We start from the raw sequence: 19,974 nt of genomic DNA on the forward strand, positions 1-19,974 counted from the left end.
TATTTGTGGTTGGCAAAATGTATAAACCTCTAGGATTATCAGTTCATTTGAAGGGGAAATGAAAGTCAGGCATTTCAGTCAATGGGATGATAATCAGGTGTGAGTGTAAAAATTTCTGCCTTATTTAAAGAAAATAATTCTGGGTACCAGTATCAAAGTCTGATCTTCACAATTTGTGAAAATGTGTCATGGCTCAAACTAAGGAGATTTCTGGGGATCTCTGAAAAACAATTGTTAGTGCTCACCAGGCTGAAAAAGGCAACAAAATTATTCCCAAAGAATTTGGACTCAGCAGTCCATTGTCAGGTAGATTGAATAGAAGTAGAAGTAATTCACACTTCATTACTCTTCTCAAGACTGGACAAACAACCAAGACCACACCAATGGCAAAGTGTGTAATAGTCTGGGAGGCCTCAAAGAAACCCAGAGTGACATCTAAGAAACTAAAGCCCTCCCTTGCATTGGTGAACATAAGGATACTAAACAATGGTGTAAATAGCAGGATTGTAAGGACAAAGCTACTAGTCTCTAAAAAGAACATTGCTGTCCATCTAAAATTTGTGAAAGGCCACATTGATAAGCCAGAAGGCTATTGGAACAATGTTCTGTGTACAGATGAGACCAAAATAGAACTTTTTGGTTTGAATGAAAAGTGTTATGTTTGACAAAAAGAAAAAGCTTTTATTCCAGCATAAAACCTTATCCTATCTGTGAAAGATGGTATCATGTATCATGATTCCGCCCTGCTATGATACCTCTGAACCAGGATGGCTGCCATTATTTATGGAATTCTGAATTGTGCTAGCAAATTCTTCAGGAAAATAAGGGTATTTATCCTTAAATTCATGACCAAGAGTCATGAATTTAAGTCATGCAACAAGATAGCAATAGCATATAGACTTATATACCACTTCACAGTGCTTTACAGCCCTCTCTAAGTAGTTTACAAAGTCAGCATATTCCCCCAACAATGTGGGTCCTCATTTTACCAACCTCGGAAGAATGGGTGAGTCAACCTTGAGCCTGATGAGAGTCGAACTGCCAAATTGCAGGCTGCTAGCAGTCAGCAGAAGTAGCCTGCAGTACTGCATCACTGCGCTAATAATAATCCAAAACATAGAAATTGTACAATAAAAGAATGGTTAAAGCAAAAGGAAGTCAATGTTTTGGCAGGAAGCCTACCAGCCTGAGTTGACACTGTTCTGTGTGGAGGTATAGGATAAAATACTTCCAAGATGATGTGCAGGACTGATCAGTTATTGGAAACTTTTAGTTGCAGTTATTGTTGCCCAAGGAGGGCACACCAGTTACTTAAAGCAAAAGTTTATATAGTTTTACTATACACAAATATGTAGCTTTGAATCATTTTCATCAATAAGTAAACAAGTTTTTTCGCTGATTTGTTCACTTGTGTACTCTTGTCTAAGTTTTAGGATTGGGTGGAAAATAGATCATGTTTTAGGCCATTTTTATGCCAAAACATTAAAAATGCAAAAGGCCTCACAAACTTTAAACACCACTGTATATTGGAAATTACATGAAACATATAGGTTACCCACCCTTCTACATATAAAGCATAGGAAAGTGATAAGCTATGAGTTTTATCAGTGCCTCCCACAATCTGCTTTGCAATCTCCTGGGTGTATACTGATTGCACTGTTGAAACTGGGAACAAAAACATCAATTTCATTGAATAGGGTTTTTTTCCTCCTCAAACTTCTGAACAATTTAAGACACCCATTTTTTGCTTTAATCCTCCATCTCCCACTCTATACACATACAAAAGCTGAACACGATTGTCCAATTTGGCTTGCAGCCCTTTAAAGTCCAAAATGTAATTTAAAAATTGTATTCCTATTATCTTTCTCTTCAAAATTAAAGTCAATGCTATTAACTCTTGAAGGTCCTCAAAGGATCTGTTTATCCTGTTGCCACAAGCCTCTTTTTTTATTTTTAATTTTTTTTGTCTTTTATTTATATTTCCGAGATACTGTATCTAGGTAGAATATGAAGAAAATGTGATATAGTAGCTTACTACTTAAGTAACTTAAAATTGGTTATGAATAAGTTCACTTCATATTGGAACATATTTACCAAATCTTGCCATCCCTGATTCTAAATATATTCATAATTTTGCCTCTGGATAGATGGAATTAAGTTTCTCAGCCTCCTCAGACATGACCTTCCATTCACAACTCCCAAACTGCATTCGCGTCAGGACCCTTCCTCCTTTAGGGCAGGAGTGTCAAACTCAATTTCATTGAGGGCTGCATCAGGGTTGTGTTTTATCTTCAGGGGGGCATGGCCAGCTTAACATCATTTGTGTCGGCAGCTGTGGTGGCCTGAACCGCTCTGCCAGTGAAAACTGGCTTCCGAGTTCCGTTTTCAGCTGCGACAGCCTCCTGCAACCCTCTGTCAGGGAAAATGGAGCTCGGGAGGGCCGCCCGATTAGTAGCTTCTTACCCAACCATCATGACATCTTAGCTGCACATTGTTCAGTACATTTCTTTGGGGCTGATTTTTTTTTAAAAAAATTTTTTTCTTCAGTGTTATTCTGTTCAGTCTTTTTGAACCTGAACAACTGCAATTTTAAATTGCAGAATTAAATTAGATAAATGTGTGCTTATTCATCCTTGCATCTTAACTAAATATTGTAGGTCGTATAGTTCTTATTAGTTCCCCATTGACTTTGAAAAAGTTCAGTGAGATTGAGTTATAATTAAAAGTTATGTATGTATGTATGTATGTATGTATGTATGTATGTATGTATGTATTTTTGACCAAGGTGTGCTCTGGAATGCTGACAATTGCATTTATGTTATATGCCCAGCATTGTAAATTAATATTAAAATCTCTTTCCTATGTAGGGAACAAGTGTCCTTTCACCATTTCTTCATATTGGAACTGTCATTACATTAGCTGCCATGATCTACAAGAAATCTGCTGTGGAACTTTTTGAAAAACATCCTTGCCTCTATATACTGACTTTTGGGTTTGTTTCTGCTAAGATAACTAATAAACTAGTGGTACGTATTTCCTTATGCTTTTAACTCATTTTCTATGAAATGCTTCACTGTTACAGCTTTATTCTTTTTTTCTCCCAGTCCAGAATTACTAGTGTATATGGTGACCCTTCAACAGGGTTTATCCTATGACTGGCCGTAATCCAGTCCTTAAAGAGAAACATTTTTCAAATGTACTATATGTAGTTCCTTCCGCCATAGACATTATTAATTCTGATTATAAATAACAAATGCTTGTTTTTTCTCTGTAGGTTGCTCATATGACCAAAAGCGAGATGCACCTTCACGACACAGCATTCATAGGTCCAGCACTTTTGTTCTTGGATCAATATTTTAATAGCTTTATTGACGAATACATTGTACTTTGGATTGCCTTGGTAAGTGGCAAGTGCATTTTTAAGATACATGTATACATCCTTGATTTTCTATTGACAATGCTGGATTCATAATTATTACTATATTATTTATAAATTTGCATGCCACCCATTCTCAACAACTCTGGACAGCTCACAACAGCAACAAAAAAAAAAATAAATTATAATAAAATCAATAATACATAAAAAATAAAGATAAAGGATGGCAAGCGCAATAAAGTGAAGTGAAAAACTAGGTCTTCATGATTCTTCTAAACAGCAAAGTGGGAGCCACCTGGATCTTAAGGGCAACCATGTTCCTAAGGGCAGGTAGTGCTATAGAGAAAGCATGCTTCTGTGGTATCCAGAACCTTGAATTGCACTGAGAAACAAACCAGTATAATTTTCCACATCTCTGGAGCATGCCTAAACAGATACCCTCAGCAGAAAACGACAAGTACAGTGGTGGGTTGCTACCGGTTTGCCCCGGATCGGTCAAACCGGTAGCGACGGTGGCGGGAGGCTCCGCCCACCTACCCGGACATTCCTGCGCATGTGCAGAAGTGTCATGCATGCACGCAAGTGCACACGTGACCACGAGCGAACAGGTAGCGGCCGAAATTGAAACTGACTATTGGACAAGTAGTTTGATGTTTTATATTGCACAATAAAGTAATGCCATCTGTAGTTTGAGAAAGAATTTTTACAATAGAAACATGTTATTTAAAGTCTGCTGAATTTATAGTCTGAGAAATCACAGCTAAGTATCTTATTCTTAGACCAGGTATCAATCTTTTCCTTTGGCTATGTGCATTGGAAAAATAATCCAAATTGTTCATCTTTTATAAAAGTAAGCCAGTGTTTCTAAAGAAAGATAACATTTTGCAGTTCCCTTCATATCCTCAATAAAATATTGGCATTTAAGAAAATATTATTCATTTTAGCCATGTTATCAATTATGTTTTTAAAATGCTCTCTTTCCTTGTGGGTTTTAGTTTTTACAGATTTACAGAGTTGGAAGGGACCTTGTAGGTTATCTAGTCCACACACACACACCCCACCCAAGCAGGAGACTCTACACTTGTGATGGCAAACCTATGGCATGCGTGCCGGAAGTGGCATGCTGAGCCATCTATCCAGACACACCAGTCATCGCCCGTTGCTCTTCAGGTTCCGGTGCACACATGCCCCCCGGTAAGCTGGTCTTTGCGCGCATGGGAGCACCAGAAACTGGAAGAGCAGCTCCCCGGTGCGCATGTGCACACCGGGAAGCTGAGCTTCTGGTTTTTGGTGTGCATATGCTTGCCAGCCAGCTGGTCTTTGCATGTGCATGCATGCCAGAAAGCAGAAGACCAGGTGACTGGCGCACATGCATACGCTGGAAAATGGAAGCTCAGCTTCCCAGCACGCAAAACTGCTCTTCCAGTTTCTGGCACTCCCCCGCATGCACCCACCTGTTTCAGCACTCGGTGCCAAAAAAGTTTGCCAACACTGCCCTACACCATTTCTGACAATATTGTTATAACCAAATCATGAAAGATGTATTAATTTGAATGATAAGGGATTTCAACATAAGGTTTGTACTTCTGTCTTGTGAAACTATATAGCTTTCATAGACCATGCCCATGATTAAGAAAAGGTTGATGTTTTTGTATTGATGATGGAAATCCTCTAGCCTAGAATATTAAAGAATCCCATATCTCCAATAGAGGACTTCAAATCATAGAGCCTAAGATCTTCAGTTGCATTGGAGCAAGAACGTTGTGGACTTTCTCCTTTTGGGACAATATAAGGCAGAGATTCCGCAGAGACATCTCACAAGCATTCTAGTTGCAAAAGGGAAACTAAACTGGTTCACTCCTATCAAGTTAAGCTTTATTTTCTTTTGCATGAAATGACATCATGGAAGTACATCCTTTAGGAACATGCCTGCCCTGTCCTCTAGCTTAGGCTGCTGGGAGACTGGATCTTTCCCAGCTCCCATTTCTGCTTTAAAATGCAGGAAAAAAATATTTCTCCGGTCTGGACAAGATCAAATCTTATTGAAAAGAGTATCCTCATGTTTAAAATGATGGGTTCAAAACACAAAGAATAAATTGTGTGAAAGTTTTTATGTCCAAATCTCATAAGTGTTTAAATTATCCTTTCAGATTTTTTCTCTTTTTGATTTACTCCGATACTGTGTCAGTGTCTGCAATCAAATTGCTTCTCATCTTCACATCAGTGTCTTTAAGATCAAGACCTACAGTACGTATTCAAATCATCACTAGGTTGTTGCAATAACTAGTAGCTGTTTTCTACAAGAGAGAATGCGGTTATATTGAGGAGTCTACAGAAACTGCAGCAGATAGGAACAAATCTAATTTATAATAATGTTGTATAACTAATTTTGTTATGAATGACACCCCCTAGTTAGACAGTCCTCCAACAAAAGGAGAATCCCAAGTATTCTCCAAATGTCTATATTACCAGGTCCACGGGTGTGTACCTAGAGAAGCATGCAGAGAATAAGGCTTTGTCATTGTAATTACCTTGACCACAAACCAGGCTCTCAGATAAATGGATTCCCAACAACAGGAATTTCTAATACAGTGTATTTACAAGCTATAAGCCTGTTTGCTTTTAATTTAATTATCCTTTAAGGTGCTCATTTAATACTGTCCCAAAAGTATAATTATTAATTGCCTTGAGAAATTCTGGCATCTCACTACCTTTGGTGGCTGGAATACTTTGGACTTGAGCCTAGATTCATCACCAGTTGCTGATAACTGTGGTTAGTTTTTAAGAAAACAGATACTTCATGTTATTTGCATTGTCTCTGGAAGCTGGCGTTTTGAAATGCTATCTTTGGAAGCAATCCACTGTGGCTGATCATTTTGTCATTGCACATTGTACACAGCCACTGTGCTTGATAAATTACATCTTTTGTCTTTAAAAAATTCTAACCCTAGTCCCCTAAAATGTGGGATGATTGTCAGCATGCAGTATAGTGTGTTATCTGTCAATTTATTTTTTAAAATAAACACTTTAAAATAAATTTTCAGGATTTTTTTTTCAGTGGAAAGTCTATACAAAATTTGCAGTTACTTTTTGTATAAAATTTATGCAAAAATATTTCTGTTTAATAAATGAAAATTCTCATAACTATAATAATAATTGTGCTCTTATGTTTTGATCAATCAGCAAAATATTAATTTGAACTGTTAAAAGTATATTTGTGCAGTTGAACTATATTAGCATTAAGGAATCAAAACCCTAGACCCAAAGGAAATAAGGCTCATTGCAGTTTTTCTTACATAAATAGTACATAGACTATGGGACGCCACCAAAATAAAAGTCACCCTGCACTCAAAAGAGATGCATTGGTAATTATACATTTCAGGAAAGGGAAACAATTATGCAGGCATATATATTCATAAGTAATAGATGATACACTATCCTATATATTCGTAAGTATTTGATCTTGAGTTACTTCCTGCCCTTGTGCTGTCTGCTATCTTCAAAAGAGAACAATTGTCTTAGTGGGAAGAAACAATTCAAAATGAGCACTAAATCCCAAGAGGAAGAGATTCTTCATTGGCATCTTGAAAACATATATATATATATTATTTTCTACTGAAATAATTGCAACAGTGTAATATTTTTATTAGACACGCTAGAATGAAGTATATGAAGCTCCTGACTCAAGAAATCAACTTGTTTTTACTCTCTATTATGTAACATTGAGTCAAATGTAACCAAGGACGAAATTAGTAAAAATTATACCTGAGAAATAATATATACCAGACAAATATCAAGTTTCATGCTGTGATATTACTGGAAGTTTATATAACATTTCTCTAGCCATACTCAGTGAGGTTTAGAAGATTTTGAAGGCTCTTTAAACACCTGCTATCTTGGACAAGCTATTATCCAACAAACATTGATGCAAAAACATTGACAATGACTCTAGCATATAGATTATAGACACTTTCTCAGATTTTTCAACTTCTAGAGTCCAGTTTTTTGTTTTTTTTAATTTGATTTATATGCCGCCCTTCTCCGGAGACTCAGGGCGGTTTACAATGCGTTAAGCAATAGCCTTCACACTTTTGTATATTTTATACAAAGTCAACTTATTGTCCCCACAATCTGGGTCCTCATTTTACCTACCTTAGAAAGGATGGAAGGCTGAGTCAACCTTGAGCCTGGTGAGATTTGAACTTGCAATAATTGCAGGCAGCTGGTGTTAATAACAATGCTTTAGTCTGCTGTGCCACCAGGCGCACCAGTTTAATAAAATGATTGCTAAGCATTTGATATTATATTGCTGACATTCTGGATATGTATTCACAAAAAATGAATTAAATTAGTGGTGGTTTTTTTTTTTTTTTTTTAATTTGATTTATATGCCGCCCTTCTCTGGAGACTCAGGGCGGCTTACAATGCTTTAAGCAATAGCCTTCATTCTTTTGTATATTTTATACAAAGTCAGCTTATTGCCCCCACAAACTGGGTCCTCATTTCACCTACCTTAGAAAGGATGGAAGGCTGAGTCAACCTTGAGCCTTGGAGAGATTCGAACCAGCAGAAATTGCAGGCAGCTGTGTTAATAACAGGGTGCACTAAACCCTTGTACTATCAAGGCTCTTAATACCCTCAATAGTACATGTCTGCATACACTTCTGTGGCACTTTAATTCTTTTTTGTATTCCATGATAATTTTTAGAACACTATTTTTTGCAATTTATTCATATGAGCAGACTTATCTAAACCACATACTGTATTTGAAACAGTCCTCTTTTCCTTTATATTAGCCAGCTATAATCTCATTCATTGTTTTCTTAATCTCCAATAATCTGTAATGTATTCTCTTTATCTCTTTCCATCCATTCATGTGACCTAGTGGAATATTTTTTTCCTGAAAATCTATTTTATTCAGAAGATAGTGTATCAAGATGTCTCATGGATGCACTTTACCTCCTTTTTAAATTTGCTGTTGAATCATTGGCTTATTTTATTAAACAAACCGAGAATATTTCAACATAACAGCTAGAAATGAACACAAACTTTTATTCTAGCCTAATAATATAGGTACATTTATATCCATTCTAGGATAAGGAGCACTATGTAGCATGCAGAAAAGGAGTAAGAAATAGTCAACAAAATGTAAAGGCACAAAATAAGGAAATATAAATATGAATAAGATTCTTAGGTTCATTTTCATTTGTAATTGAAACTAAAGAATGGATATATTGCACTCAAAAATGAATATTCCCTTGGAATAACTATTCCCAGATATTTAAAAAAATTCAAGGGACAGTTAAAAATCCCAATTAAGTTTTGAAAACATTTGAGTTGTTCCAAGAGAAATTTGAATTGTCTAAATTTGAAAAACAGCAGTACAGTAAAACTTTTAAAATATCATCATTGTCTGCACTTCAGCTGATTAAGTAGTCTGGATGATTTACATATGTTTATATGTAAACATATAAACATATGTTTACAGATGCATCTTTTGTAATTAATAAATCATGTATTGGTATGATGTAATCATGCGAATGGTATAATCAGGTCATTATTCAAATGAAATAAAATGACATAAATTGAAGCAGATTACAAATTCAGATTCAACAAACATTTAGGAATAATAGACATTCTCATCTCCCAAATAGTGCTTTGAATTGAGATTTTATTGTGTATTCAATTAAATCTTCTTGGAACTTTGACAGTTTGACATTAGCAATACTTAAATTCATAAGTTATTGTCAGTACTGGGATGTGTTTCAAATAATTCTAAGTTACTAATATTCTTTAACAGTTAAGAGTACTGTATAATAAAGCTGGATAGCAGATTTTTTTAAAAAAGAATCTCTAACGAAGAATTGGAGTATCCCATATTAACAAAGCAATGGCTAAGGGTCAAAAAATATTAAGTGTATTTCTCATCTTAGGATCAGACTAATTCAACAAACATTACATGTTTAGTGTACAACAAAGAGAAGGGGTTGAAACACTTGGCCTCAGGAAAAGTTTATTTATATGATAAGATGTCCACTATTGCTTATTTTTTTGTTTAATATCCTAAAGTGAATTAATAAATATTACAAAGATCACAGTGTTTAAAGATGTGAATGTGACTCTGAATTATATACAAAAACTTTGAATTTATCACTCTGGATTTATGGATTTAATAAGCATGGGAAGGACAGCCAGCCAAAAGGTTACTCTTCAATACTGTATTGGAAAGATGGTGGGACCCCAGGATTTAAGTCTGGGACTGTCAATATAATACACCTTCCTATTTAGTAATTCATCCTCTGTCAATGCAGTGGAAAGACTGATTATACTGTTCTATGCAGTCAATTTAATGGAGATATTAGATAATTATGTTTTTTTTCACAGCTTCTATTTTTTTTTATCTTAAAAAAAATCTTTGGGTGGAGGGAACATTCCCCCCTTCCCCTCTGTGCAGATGGCACAGTTTTTCTCCTGTCTATAAAAGAATTTGAATATAGCTTCCTATATAATTATGAATAGAGCATTGTATTTCTTGGAAGCTCTAATATAATTCATTAGGTGAAGAACCTGAACACTTTATAAAAGACATTGCAATAGCATATTGAGCTAATTTTCCTGTAACTATATAAGCTTGATAGCTTGTCCTGTGAGAGGACTTGACTTGTATACTCTCATTAAATTAACTAATTAAAAATGTCCTACAAAGTACACTTTGTTAAATTTGACACGACATGCAACTTTATATATGCCACATTTGTTTTACTCAAGGTAGCAATAATTGGTATACAGAAAACCATGTGGCAAAACATGCCTACCAAGCACCAAGCCTCACATTCTCAAATCCTAAACTGTTAAATTTATACAAGAGGGACATCTATTGTCCCCTCCCACTGCTTTTTTCCCCCCACCTCTTGTAAAGATATGGTACTACTTATCTATTCTTGAGGCAAAGCATGTTGGGGAAATTGGAAATTAGCAGATTTGGTCGATCCAGTCTTCTCTAAGCTAATCATTACTTGCATTCTCTATTTCAGCATAGTGACAGAATATTTCAGGGAGAACAAAGACAAACTTTCTATTTTTAGAAAAGGTATGCAAAATCTACAGCTCCTGAGATAACTCTCTTACATATCATATTTATATTCTTATATCACCATCCTACTTGGTGTCTATATTAGTATTTGTAACATACAAAGAAGAATTTAAGGTAAACTAAGGCAACCTAACACTATTCAACTGTGTTAGATTTCAGTTCTTATCATCTGTAACTAATCTAGCTAACCATCAGATTGTTGAAGTCACAAAAAATGAACACTGGATATAGGAAATTGTTGGGTTTTTTTCTAGCTAAATGATAGCTTTGATTAATATTTTCCAAATTAGCACTGGAAATTCACCAAGATTTAGGCCCCTAAGAACTTCATTGTAAATAGAAACAAATATGTCTGATTAACTTTTCACTGGCAGTTACTTGTTCTAACTGACACTACAATGCCACTTATGATGCTAGGAACAGCAACAGTCCTTCAAAGATAGCATCCTTGGGTTTGCTTGTTCTCCTGGATCCCTCAATGTTCAGTGCAAGAATGTGTGTCTTCCAATTCATTGATATTTTATAGTGGTGGAATGGGTCAAATTGGGTGGACAACTTCCTTTACAAAGTTGACATGGTCACTAGGGGTGGGTTTGCTTTTCTATTTCTTTATTCCTATGCTCTTCAAGTCATTCTTTAATCCAATATTATGATTCTACTTCCCTCCTTTAAACTGTTTAGTAGGAAAAATTTCATGTGATACTGGGACAAGCATTCCTGCTTAAAACATAGCAAACTATAGAACACATGTAGAAATCTAACATCTATTTTACAATCCCATCAAGCACAAACATTCAACGTAAGATGTTTGGCCTGGAAACCAGTTCAATGAGAATAAAAATGTTTCCAAGAATGTAATTGTCTCACTGTTTCCAGTACATTCTCTGTCTTATGCATTGTTTACTGCATCTAATAAAATTTCCAAAAAATGTAGAATCCTATTATCAAAATAGGATTGTTTGATAATGCAGTTTTTATGCTGCCATTCTTTCTGTGGAACTGCAGCTTTGATTGTCAGTTGGACTACAAAATTTCAGGCACGTAAAGAGCAGCGGGTAATGCCAGCCACAAGAAAAAGGAAAACATAGAAAACAGTACCCAAGGCTCCCCATGACTTTTCATGGTTTACATACAAAGCACAAGTACTATCAGGACAGCTAACAATACCAACGGTATCTTTCACCTATGGACCTTATCCAGGTAGATGATCAGTTGCAGGCCTGCCTATCTCCTAGGGACCAATCTTCTCTTATGAAGCAAAGATTCAGGACGGTCTCCTGTACTTCTTTTCTTCTTGATATTCATTTAATTTCTGCTGAAAATACCCTGCAGTTAAAACAAAAGGTGCATTAGTTATTATGTCTGGAACATGTAAACATCCCTTACAATGATCTCCACATATGACTTTGAGAAAATGTTCCATGGGTCAAGATTCATTTGAAAAAAAAAATGACTTCTATAAGAACTAGGAATCAATGGCTAGTGTAGACTGCCTGGCCGTATGAATCCCTGCAGTAAGAACAATAAGATAGGAATAAATCTATAGCACATAGGGGGGAAAAGGGTTGGAAGGGATCTCCTCATCCCACACTTGGCATATTTATTTATTTATTTTAATTTGATTTATATGCCGCCCTTCTCCGGAGACTCAGGGCGGCTTACAATGTGCTCAGCAATTTTGCTCACATATCAAACCCTTGCCATTTTCTACATCTTCCCGTCTGAAGAGTTCAAAGCAGCATCTCAAATGATGCCAAGCTAGCATATGGTGGAAGATTATGCTATATCTTCAGCAAAAAAAAAAAAGGGGGGGGTATTCTAAGGATCTATTTACCTTTAGAAGTTGGGTTAGGGCATGACTGCTATCCTCAGTCTATTCTGTGAGAAGTTTCTGCTAGCTAAAGAATCATCTCTGTGGTTGGAATGTAATGTCAAGGCAAAAAAATACATGGCCACTAGGGCCTAAGAATTTACCTTCTATGCATTTCTTGCTTTTTTCTGCTTCTTGAATAAATAATGAGAACATTTGAGTCTTAACAAATTTTTTCACAAATCTGCGGTTGGTCTTGGAGGTGATAGCCTTGCAAAATGATTGTTCTTGGAAGCTGCCTGTGCCACTTCTGCTCCATTTGATATATGCTGGATAGTGACCAATCATCCTCACAAAGAATTGTATAAAGGTGTCCGAGACATGTGTATTGAATTCCTCAGATGCTTGAAAAAGAAGAGGAAAGAGTGCATGTCAACAGAAATATTTTCCCTATCTTAAAACTTGAAGTGCTACTTCAGAAAATTCTACAAATCACATTAACTGGGACATTGACACAGCTATCACATGGAAGCTGATTTAGAATACTCTCATATAGGTGCCAACAAATAAAAAATTGTGTATAATGCCTCAAATGAAGATTTGAGGTGCTTCCAGAATTGTGAAACTAGTCGCCCTTTCCTTTTCAATCAGATATACAGTCTTAAAATTTTAATCAGCACATTACACCCATTCTTTAATAACAATCTAATTATGCTAAAGTGCCTCAGAATGCCAGGATAGCTGTTGAGGATAATGGAAGGTTCCATACTCGATAAGGATTGAGGGGCCTGGATTTTGGAATGGGGCTGCCATTGGGGGAATAAAGGCACCACTATATGCCAAGGCATTATAGTGGTGATGGGCATTGGTGATCTGGTAGGAGATAGGGAACAGGTCATTATCAGATTAAAAAGCTACGAAAATACTAATATGAATAAGCACATGGCTGCAAAAGAAAGATTTTGCTTATAATGTAGAAAAATGATTCAGCTTAAAAAAATTAAAAGCCTTCCAAATTTATTAACCTAGCCATGAAATTCTACAAATTCACTCTTTTTGCCATGTTACTTCAAGAAAGACATTGCAACAAATCTTCTTGAAACCAAGGCTTAATTTTAAGCTACAAATCAAATCACCCTCATGTAGTTATTTTAGCTAATAATTATTAAACAAAAAGCTATTCTCATGATTTAAGCTCTTTACGTATGGTAAATTGGTGGTATCTTTATCATTCTCCTTGTCTTAATATCACCAAGTAAATGGTAAACATGCAGCAGAAGAGTTGTATTCTATACTACATGTTACAAGAAACTTGTCCTGGATGGATTAGACTCGAGATGTTATCAGAAGTAAAGCTGAGTGATTAGAAAATGAATTTGAAAAACCAATGTCACAAATACATTCTATTTCATGTTTGAATTTTTCTTCACTGAATGCATCATTTATTGTGTTGCCCAAAAGTTCCTCGGCCTATAAAACACAAGGAAACGGCATGAACATTTATATTTTACACCACCCTCTTATTTAATGTCAGCCTCCAGGCAGCTGGCTAAAACTGAAAACTAGAGTTTCCTAGAGTTTCCTTTTAACAAAATTTATTGGAAAGGAATGGAACAGAGTGACAGAAATCTGAACAGTGGCATTGTTTTCACATCAGAACTCAATTTTTTTTCAGCTTGTTAATGCAGAGGCTTTTCCAGATTTTTTTTTTTACTAATTGGCCGTCTATGAACATGCAAGAGAATAATACTACAATTGTCTTCCTGATAGCTGAGAAATGTGTAGGTGAGTCAGGATGTGAAGTTTGCTTTAGATAGTGTACCAGGCAGAATACAGGTAAACTTGTTAACTAAATTCCACAGTGGCATGATTCCAATCAAATAAGCATATAATTTGGCGTTTCTTCTCAACTGCAGTTTCAGGCTGTACCCGTCAATCAGCTCTCTGCACCACTGTTTTTGCTTGATGCAAACAATTTTATGTGATATACATGCAAATAATTCTCTTCAAAGTAGACATGACGCACTACAGGAAGTATGTATCAAATACTTTTCAACCTCCAAAAATGAAATAGAACAGCATATGGCAAGCTGCACATATACTATTCCACCCTACTTTTTAACATAACCTATTTATTTTGACATATCAGAACATACCACATATTTCCACTTTCATTATTCCCTATAAGGAATGGTTAACATTACATTCTATATTAACTATATATTTATATATATTATTAAAATAGTTTAAAAATATTTAAAGCGTATTTTGATCCTATCTTAATTCTGAACAATGAACAGGACATTGAATTTGGCATCCACTCCTATGTTTAGCATACTATTGTTACTTCCAATTCTGAGTTTGATGTTCTGGAACTTGTCCAAACCTTCACTTCTTTCAGCTTCTGGCAATTGTGAACTAGAGCCAACTGCTGAAACCATTGCTGTTGGAAGCCATATGGTGGGTTGTCTACTGCAGCTAAGTTTCAAATTCTATTTGCCAATTCAAGATTTCTCTGACCTAAATTTGAGATTCTACAGTTGTCTCTCAGAGGTCCTCTGTCAATATTTATTTCCTTTTGAATTCTCAACATAATGCAATTGTTGCTCTAGTTATGGTTTTATTATTTTTGACAGGTGACAACTTTTAGCTATTTTCATGAAGACACAGTCTCATGCTTTAAAGTCTGTTAAAGTAACTTTCCTGTTGATTTTAACATTTTCTCTGCTTTCCCTGTAACCAGAACAGGTCCTGAAGAATCTTAGGTTGAAGTGTTATATGAACAGACAAAGGGGTTGTCCTCAATATGTGGCCCATCAAAAACTACACCAGGGAGCACTCCAGGCCAATCAATACTCTATTCCAAACTTCCACTAAAACTTAACAAACTTTCTTACCTATTCCTTACAGTTTTATAAAATATTCATTTATTTATTGTTCAATTACTTATTGTTCATTGTCCAGTTCCCCATTCAATTTGGCTGAGGGTATCTTAAACTGGACTCTGTTAATATTGTTCCAAGACCTTTTAAATTATGCTATTTTTCTACTGGCAAAATGGAATATCTGTACATACAGCATGATGTACAAGATATAACTAGCGAATACATCTGCAATTTTAAAATACACAACAAAGCTGACTTATCTGACAAATTATTTTCTGAATTCACTGAAAGCAACTATGTCTGCCAAATTAACAAATGCCATCAACTATTTTACACCATGATACATCTAGAATTTCATGAGATAATGTTTTTTGTTTGTTACTTGGCCTCTGCTCTAGACAAAGCTTGCACTGTTCAGCCCATTTTCTACATAGTGCGTCATCCTTGCTAAATGCATAGTTTCCCAATTACTGACACATAATGCAACTCTTGATGTAATTTATGAAAGCAACTAAGCATTTCTGTTTTCATATTACTATGGACAATAATCTTACTCTCAGCCATCACTAGAAACCTTATACAGAAATTAAATCTTTGATAGACCAATGTAATTGTTGCAAAACAGATTCTCTAAGCCATTTTGATGGTATTACCCAAGTAAAAGCCTGTAATTCCAAACATTGATTTGGGTAATGAAATCAACTAATCTACCCTTACATTTGATGGAGAACTGAAAGACTAAATAAATTTCTCAAAAGACTGAATACAAAGTGAAGTTCATGTTTTGTTTTGAACGCGGAACAAGCTACCACCTTCCCAAGGGTCTACATTTTAGGTAGCCATGGCTTGGCAAAATACAAATCAGGAACATTGATGATATATCTTAGATCCAATGGCAAATTTTTTAAACCTAGGCATACTTTATTCTGCTTCAGTCAAAGTTCATGATGGTGTTTTTTTTTTTTAAGAAAGCAAACGTCTAAACATTCTTAGATGTGGCTGACTGAATAACTGATTTTCTAGGATCATAAAACTTTTCTATATACAATATTGTTTTTACATCTTGCAATGCCCTACACCTTAATCTACAAATCATTGCCATATGGTATTATTACATAACAGTTATTTCAATATGTCTGCTTCATTGGGAATATACCTGTGCAAGAAATCTAAGGGACCCACTAATGACATATTAGTTCAGCCTTAAGTTTTTAATTGCTTCTGATGAAATGCTCATGTATCTCATTCACCTGAGACTGGACATTATTTAAGTTAAATTTATCACACTCCTATTGGGTTCTTTCCATCACTACCTTTAATATGTCATGATCTTCTCACATGGAGAAAGCTATAATCATATCTAACATAAAATGAGCATCAGCTATATCATCAAACATTTCATTATTCAGTGATACACATTATTCAGTGATACACCATGGCTTAGGACCCGGTTACTTACGAGACCACCTTCTGCCTCCGATAACCTCCCACCGGCCAACACGCTCCCACAGAGAAGGCCTCCTCAGGGTGCCGTCTGTCAGGCAATGTCGGCTGGCGACCCCCCGGGGAAAAGCCTTCTCTGTGGGGGCACCCGCCCTCTGGAATGAGCTACCCCCAGGGATACGACTAATCCCGGACCTCCGGACCTTCCGCCGGGCCCTGAAGACTTTTTTATTCCAGCAAGCCGGGCTGGGTTAACAGTTTTTTAATTGGGGAATTTTTATGGGTAAGGGGTTTTAAATTGGAGAAGCCAAAGATAATTTAATTTCGTTTTAATGTATTTTAATATTTGTATTGTGTTGTTTTTAATTCTGGCTGTTCACCGCCCCGAGTCCTTCGGGAGAGGGGGCGGTATAAAAATTAAATAAATAAATAAATAAATAAAATAAATAAATAAATAAATAAATAAAATATTTACCTTATTACTTTAGTGAAATGTTATCTATTTACTTATTGTGCTTACAGTGCTACAATTGATTCCACATAGAATTTCTGAAGGCATAACATTCATCCCCTAAAACAAACAAAAAATTCAACATACCCTAATACTCAATAGTTTAATGATATCTAAACCCTCAATAAAATTCACAGCATTACCCCTTAAATGCTCTACAGAAAAGTCTATTTTGATTGTCTTCCTCAATACAAAGAGACAGTTCACATACTGAGAAAAAAGTGCTTTTACTACTGCTCACCTAATCACTATTATTGTCATGCAAGAGGTGGCTCTGTCAACATTACTTTGAAATAAATGGCCTGGATAGACCAGTTCTACCTGAATCTGGTAGCCCAAGTACATTTCAAGTATAAATGAACATGATGCAGATGATTAATCTAAATTGATGTGCCAGTCCTTATCCTTTTTAATCTAGAATAATCACTATACTTTTGACTTTGAACCTCCAACAATGCAGGAACTGAAAAAAAATATTACCCTGCTATACCTTCCATAAGGTACCATGTTTTCCCCAAAATAAAGACATCCCCTGAAAATAAGCCCAATCGGGCTTTTGAGCACATGGCAATAAGGCCAAGCGCTTATTTCAGGGTTCAAAAAAATATGAGACAGGGTCTTATTTTCGGGGAAACATGGTATCTCAGAACAAACTCTGAATGATGACTTTTCTTCAGCGATAACAATTAACCCAACAGATAGGTCTATTTACTTTAACCACAACACTATTTTTTTCTAACTGCTGTATCTTTCAATTTCTCTGCACAATAAAAGGTGTGCTTTAGGGTACCATTTAGTCAACAATGTTTTAATTTCCATCATTCAAATTCTACATCCTAACTGAAAATCATGTTTCCTTCTCAGCAATGGACTAGCAGATAATCAGGTAACACAAAAATGAAAAAAGGTCTTCTGTTTGGTTGCATTCACTCTTAAAACAAGCTCCCTCACATAGTCAAACCATGAACCATCACATGGAACCAGAAAAATGTCAGAATAAGATAATATCACATCTCTAACATCACAGGTCATTGCTTCCTTAAACCCAAAAGTGCTTTTGCAAAAGGCAACTGGACTTTCTTTGTTTTTCCTTTCTTTGTTTCACTTCTCATCCAAGAAGCTTCTTCAGTTCTTTCTTGAAGAAAAAGGTAATATATGAGTTCATCTGTTCATTATCTACTAAGATCGAGGCCAACATTTTAATTATTCAAGCACATCATTTTTTGTTAGGATTATAATGAGATTTAAAGCTAGGATCCTTTTTAAAAATAACAGTCTGTAATTTCAGTTTATAATTTTCTGCAAGATTTCTTGAGAGAAATAAAGTATCCATTTACAAATAAGCTACATACTTCTTTTGTTCCGCTAGCCTAAATACTTTCATTTTCGCAGTGCCAAACATTTTTTAAAATTTTTCTGAATTTAGGAATCTGCAGCCACTTCTGATAATATATAACATTTTTTCTTATACCAAGGAGATGCTGACTAACCATGCTTCAGAAACTTTTCATTATTCTTGGCAGGACATCCCTCAAAGTGAAATAACATAGCATACTTAAGACAAGTTACACATATAATGTTCCACTCCATATGAACTATTTATTCCAAGAGCATTTTTATGTTAGCAAACTAAGTACAAATCTTATCATACACACAAATTTATTAACTCATTGTTTTCTATTCTTCAAGCATCTTCCTCCAACCTGATGCCTTCAAATATGTTGTGTTTCTTCCCACAGTTTCCAACCAATAGCCATACTAGAGGGGAATTAGGGGATCTGAGTTCTAATGATGATGAAAAATAGCTGGGTAGGCAAAGCTGCTACAGAGAATGACCTTACTCTGGATGTTGTTGTTCATTGTTGGCAAAGAGTGCAACATTTCACTTCTCAACTTGGGTGGCAAAATCTCCTCCTCATCTCCAACCTGTAGAATTATTAAAGAGGGAAGTTACATCAATAGCCAACTGTTGCAAATTAGCACTTGTAGCATAGTGAAAGATCCACAGTTCCTCACAACACTTGGAGGCCTATTCAAGAAGAAACTGGTCTTACTGTTAACTCATTAAAGCAGGGGTATCAAATTGGCGGCCCATGGCCAGATGCAACACACACAGCCACGCCTACCCCAGCTTTGTGAAGGGAACATTGCGATACGTCACATGATGGCAATGTGACGTGGCGCGTTTGATACCCGTGCACTAAAGCTATTTTTAGCCTGAGTTACAGATAGGCTGCCATCTGGACGGTTATCCCTTGACCCTGATACAGCATCAAGAAGAATTCAGGCAAGGTGGAATTTAGATAATGAAGATGAAGAGCTTTCTGATGTGTCACACGAAACATCAGCAAACAGTGATAGATCAATGATACTGTAAGTAAAGGGAGGATAGCTAATTGAAATATTAATAGCCCATTTTTCAAGGCAACCCAAGTCAAGAATAGGAGACAACCATAACCTGAAATTGGGAAAGAACCGGAGCAAAGTAAAGTCAGCAGAATTAAGCAAGAAATATTGAAGAGAGGAAGAGATGAAACGGATTAAGAAAGAAGAAAATAGGTCATAAGGAAAAGATATCAAGAGAGTACAAATCAGGACTAGACCACATTTATTTTGTGGAGGCTTGGTGCTCTCTGAGCTTGATTATCTGCTAGAAGATGATGTATTACCTAACATCTTCAAGCACTGATGATAGTACCTATTTGGATAATGAAATCTCTGCAAACAAACAACCAAGCTATTGAATATGCTTCTGGCTTTATTTTAATTACCCTAGGCCTAGGGTGCTCCAAAATAATGGTGCCCAAATGTAGTAGCAAAATTAATCTGCCCATTTTGTATTTTTAAAAGAACTAG

At 35.8% G+C, this 19,974-nt stretch overlaps 2 protein-coding genes across 2 annotated transcripts in view; one reads left to right on the forward strand and one right to left on the reverse strand.

The window, feature by feature from the left end:
- CEPT1 (choline/ethanolamine phosphotransferase 1) overlaps positions 1 to 6,453 on the forward strand; it is a 32,169-nt gene extending 25,716 nt beyond the window's left edge. The window contains exons 7-9 of the mRNA XM_070939901.1: positions 2,868 to 3,026; positions 3,275 to 3,400; positions 5,527 to 6,453. Of these exons, the coding sequence (XP_070796002.1) occupies positions 2,868 to 3,026; positions 3,275 to 3,400; positions 5,527 to 5,646 (405 nt within the window). The 3' untranslated portion in view covers positions 5,647 to 6,453. The remainder of the gene's footprint in view (positions 1 to 2,867; positions 3,027 to 3,274; positions 3,401 to 5,526) is intronic.
- A 5,280-nt stretch (positions 6,454 to 11,733) lies between these two features.
- Positions 11,734 to 19,974, reverse strand: part of DENND2D (DENN domain containing 2D) — a 44,606-nt gene continuing 36,365 nt past the window's right edge. Inside the window, exons 10-12 of the mRNA XM_070939902.1 lie at positions 18,960 to 19,044; positions 12,444 to 12,683; positions 11,734 to 11,795 (exon numbers count right to left, since the gene is read on the reverse strand). Of these exons, the coding sequence (XP_070796003.1) occupies positions 11,734 to 11,795; positions 12,444 to 12,683; positions 18,960 to 19,044 (387 nt within the window). The remainder of the gene's footprint in view (positions 11,796 to 12,443; positions 12,684 to 18,959; positions 19,045 to 19,974) is intronic.

This window comes from Pituophis catenifer, unplaced genomic scaffold, assembly GCF_029215685.1.
Source record: "Pituophis catenifer annectens isolate HBS135680 unplaced genomic scaffold, rPitCat1.0.hap2 SCAF_3, whole genome shotgun sequence".
NCBI lineage: Eukaryota > Metazoa > Chordata > Lepidosauria > Squamata > Colubridae > Pituophis > Pituophis catenifer.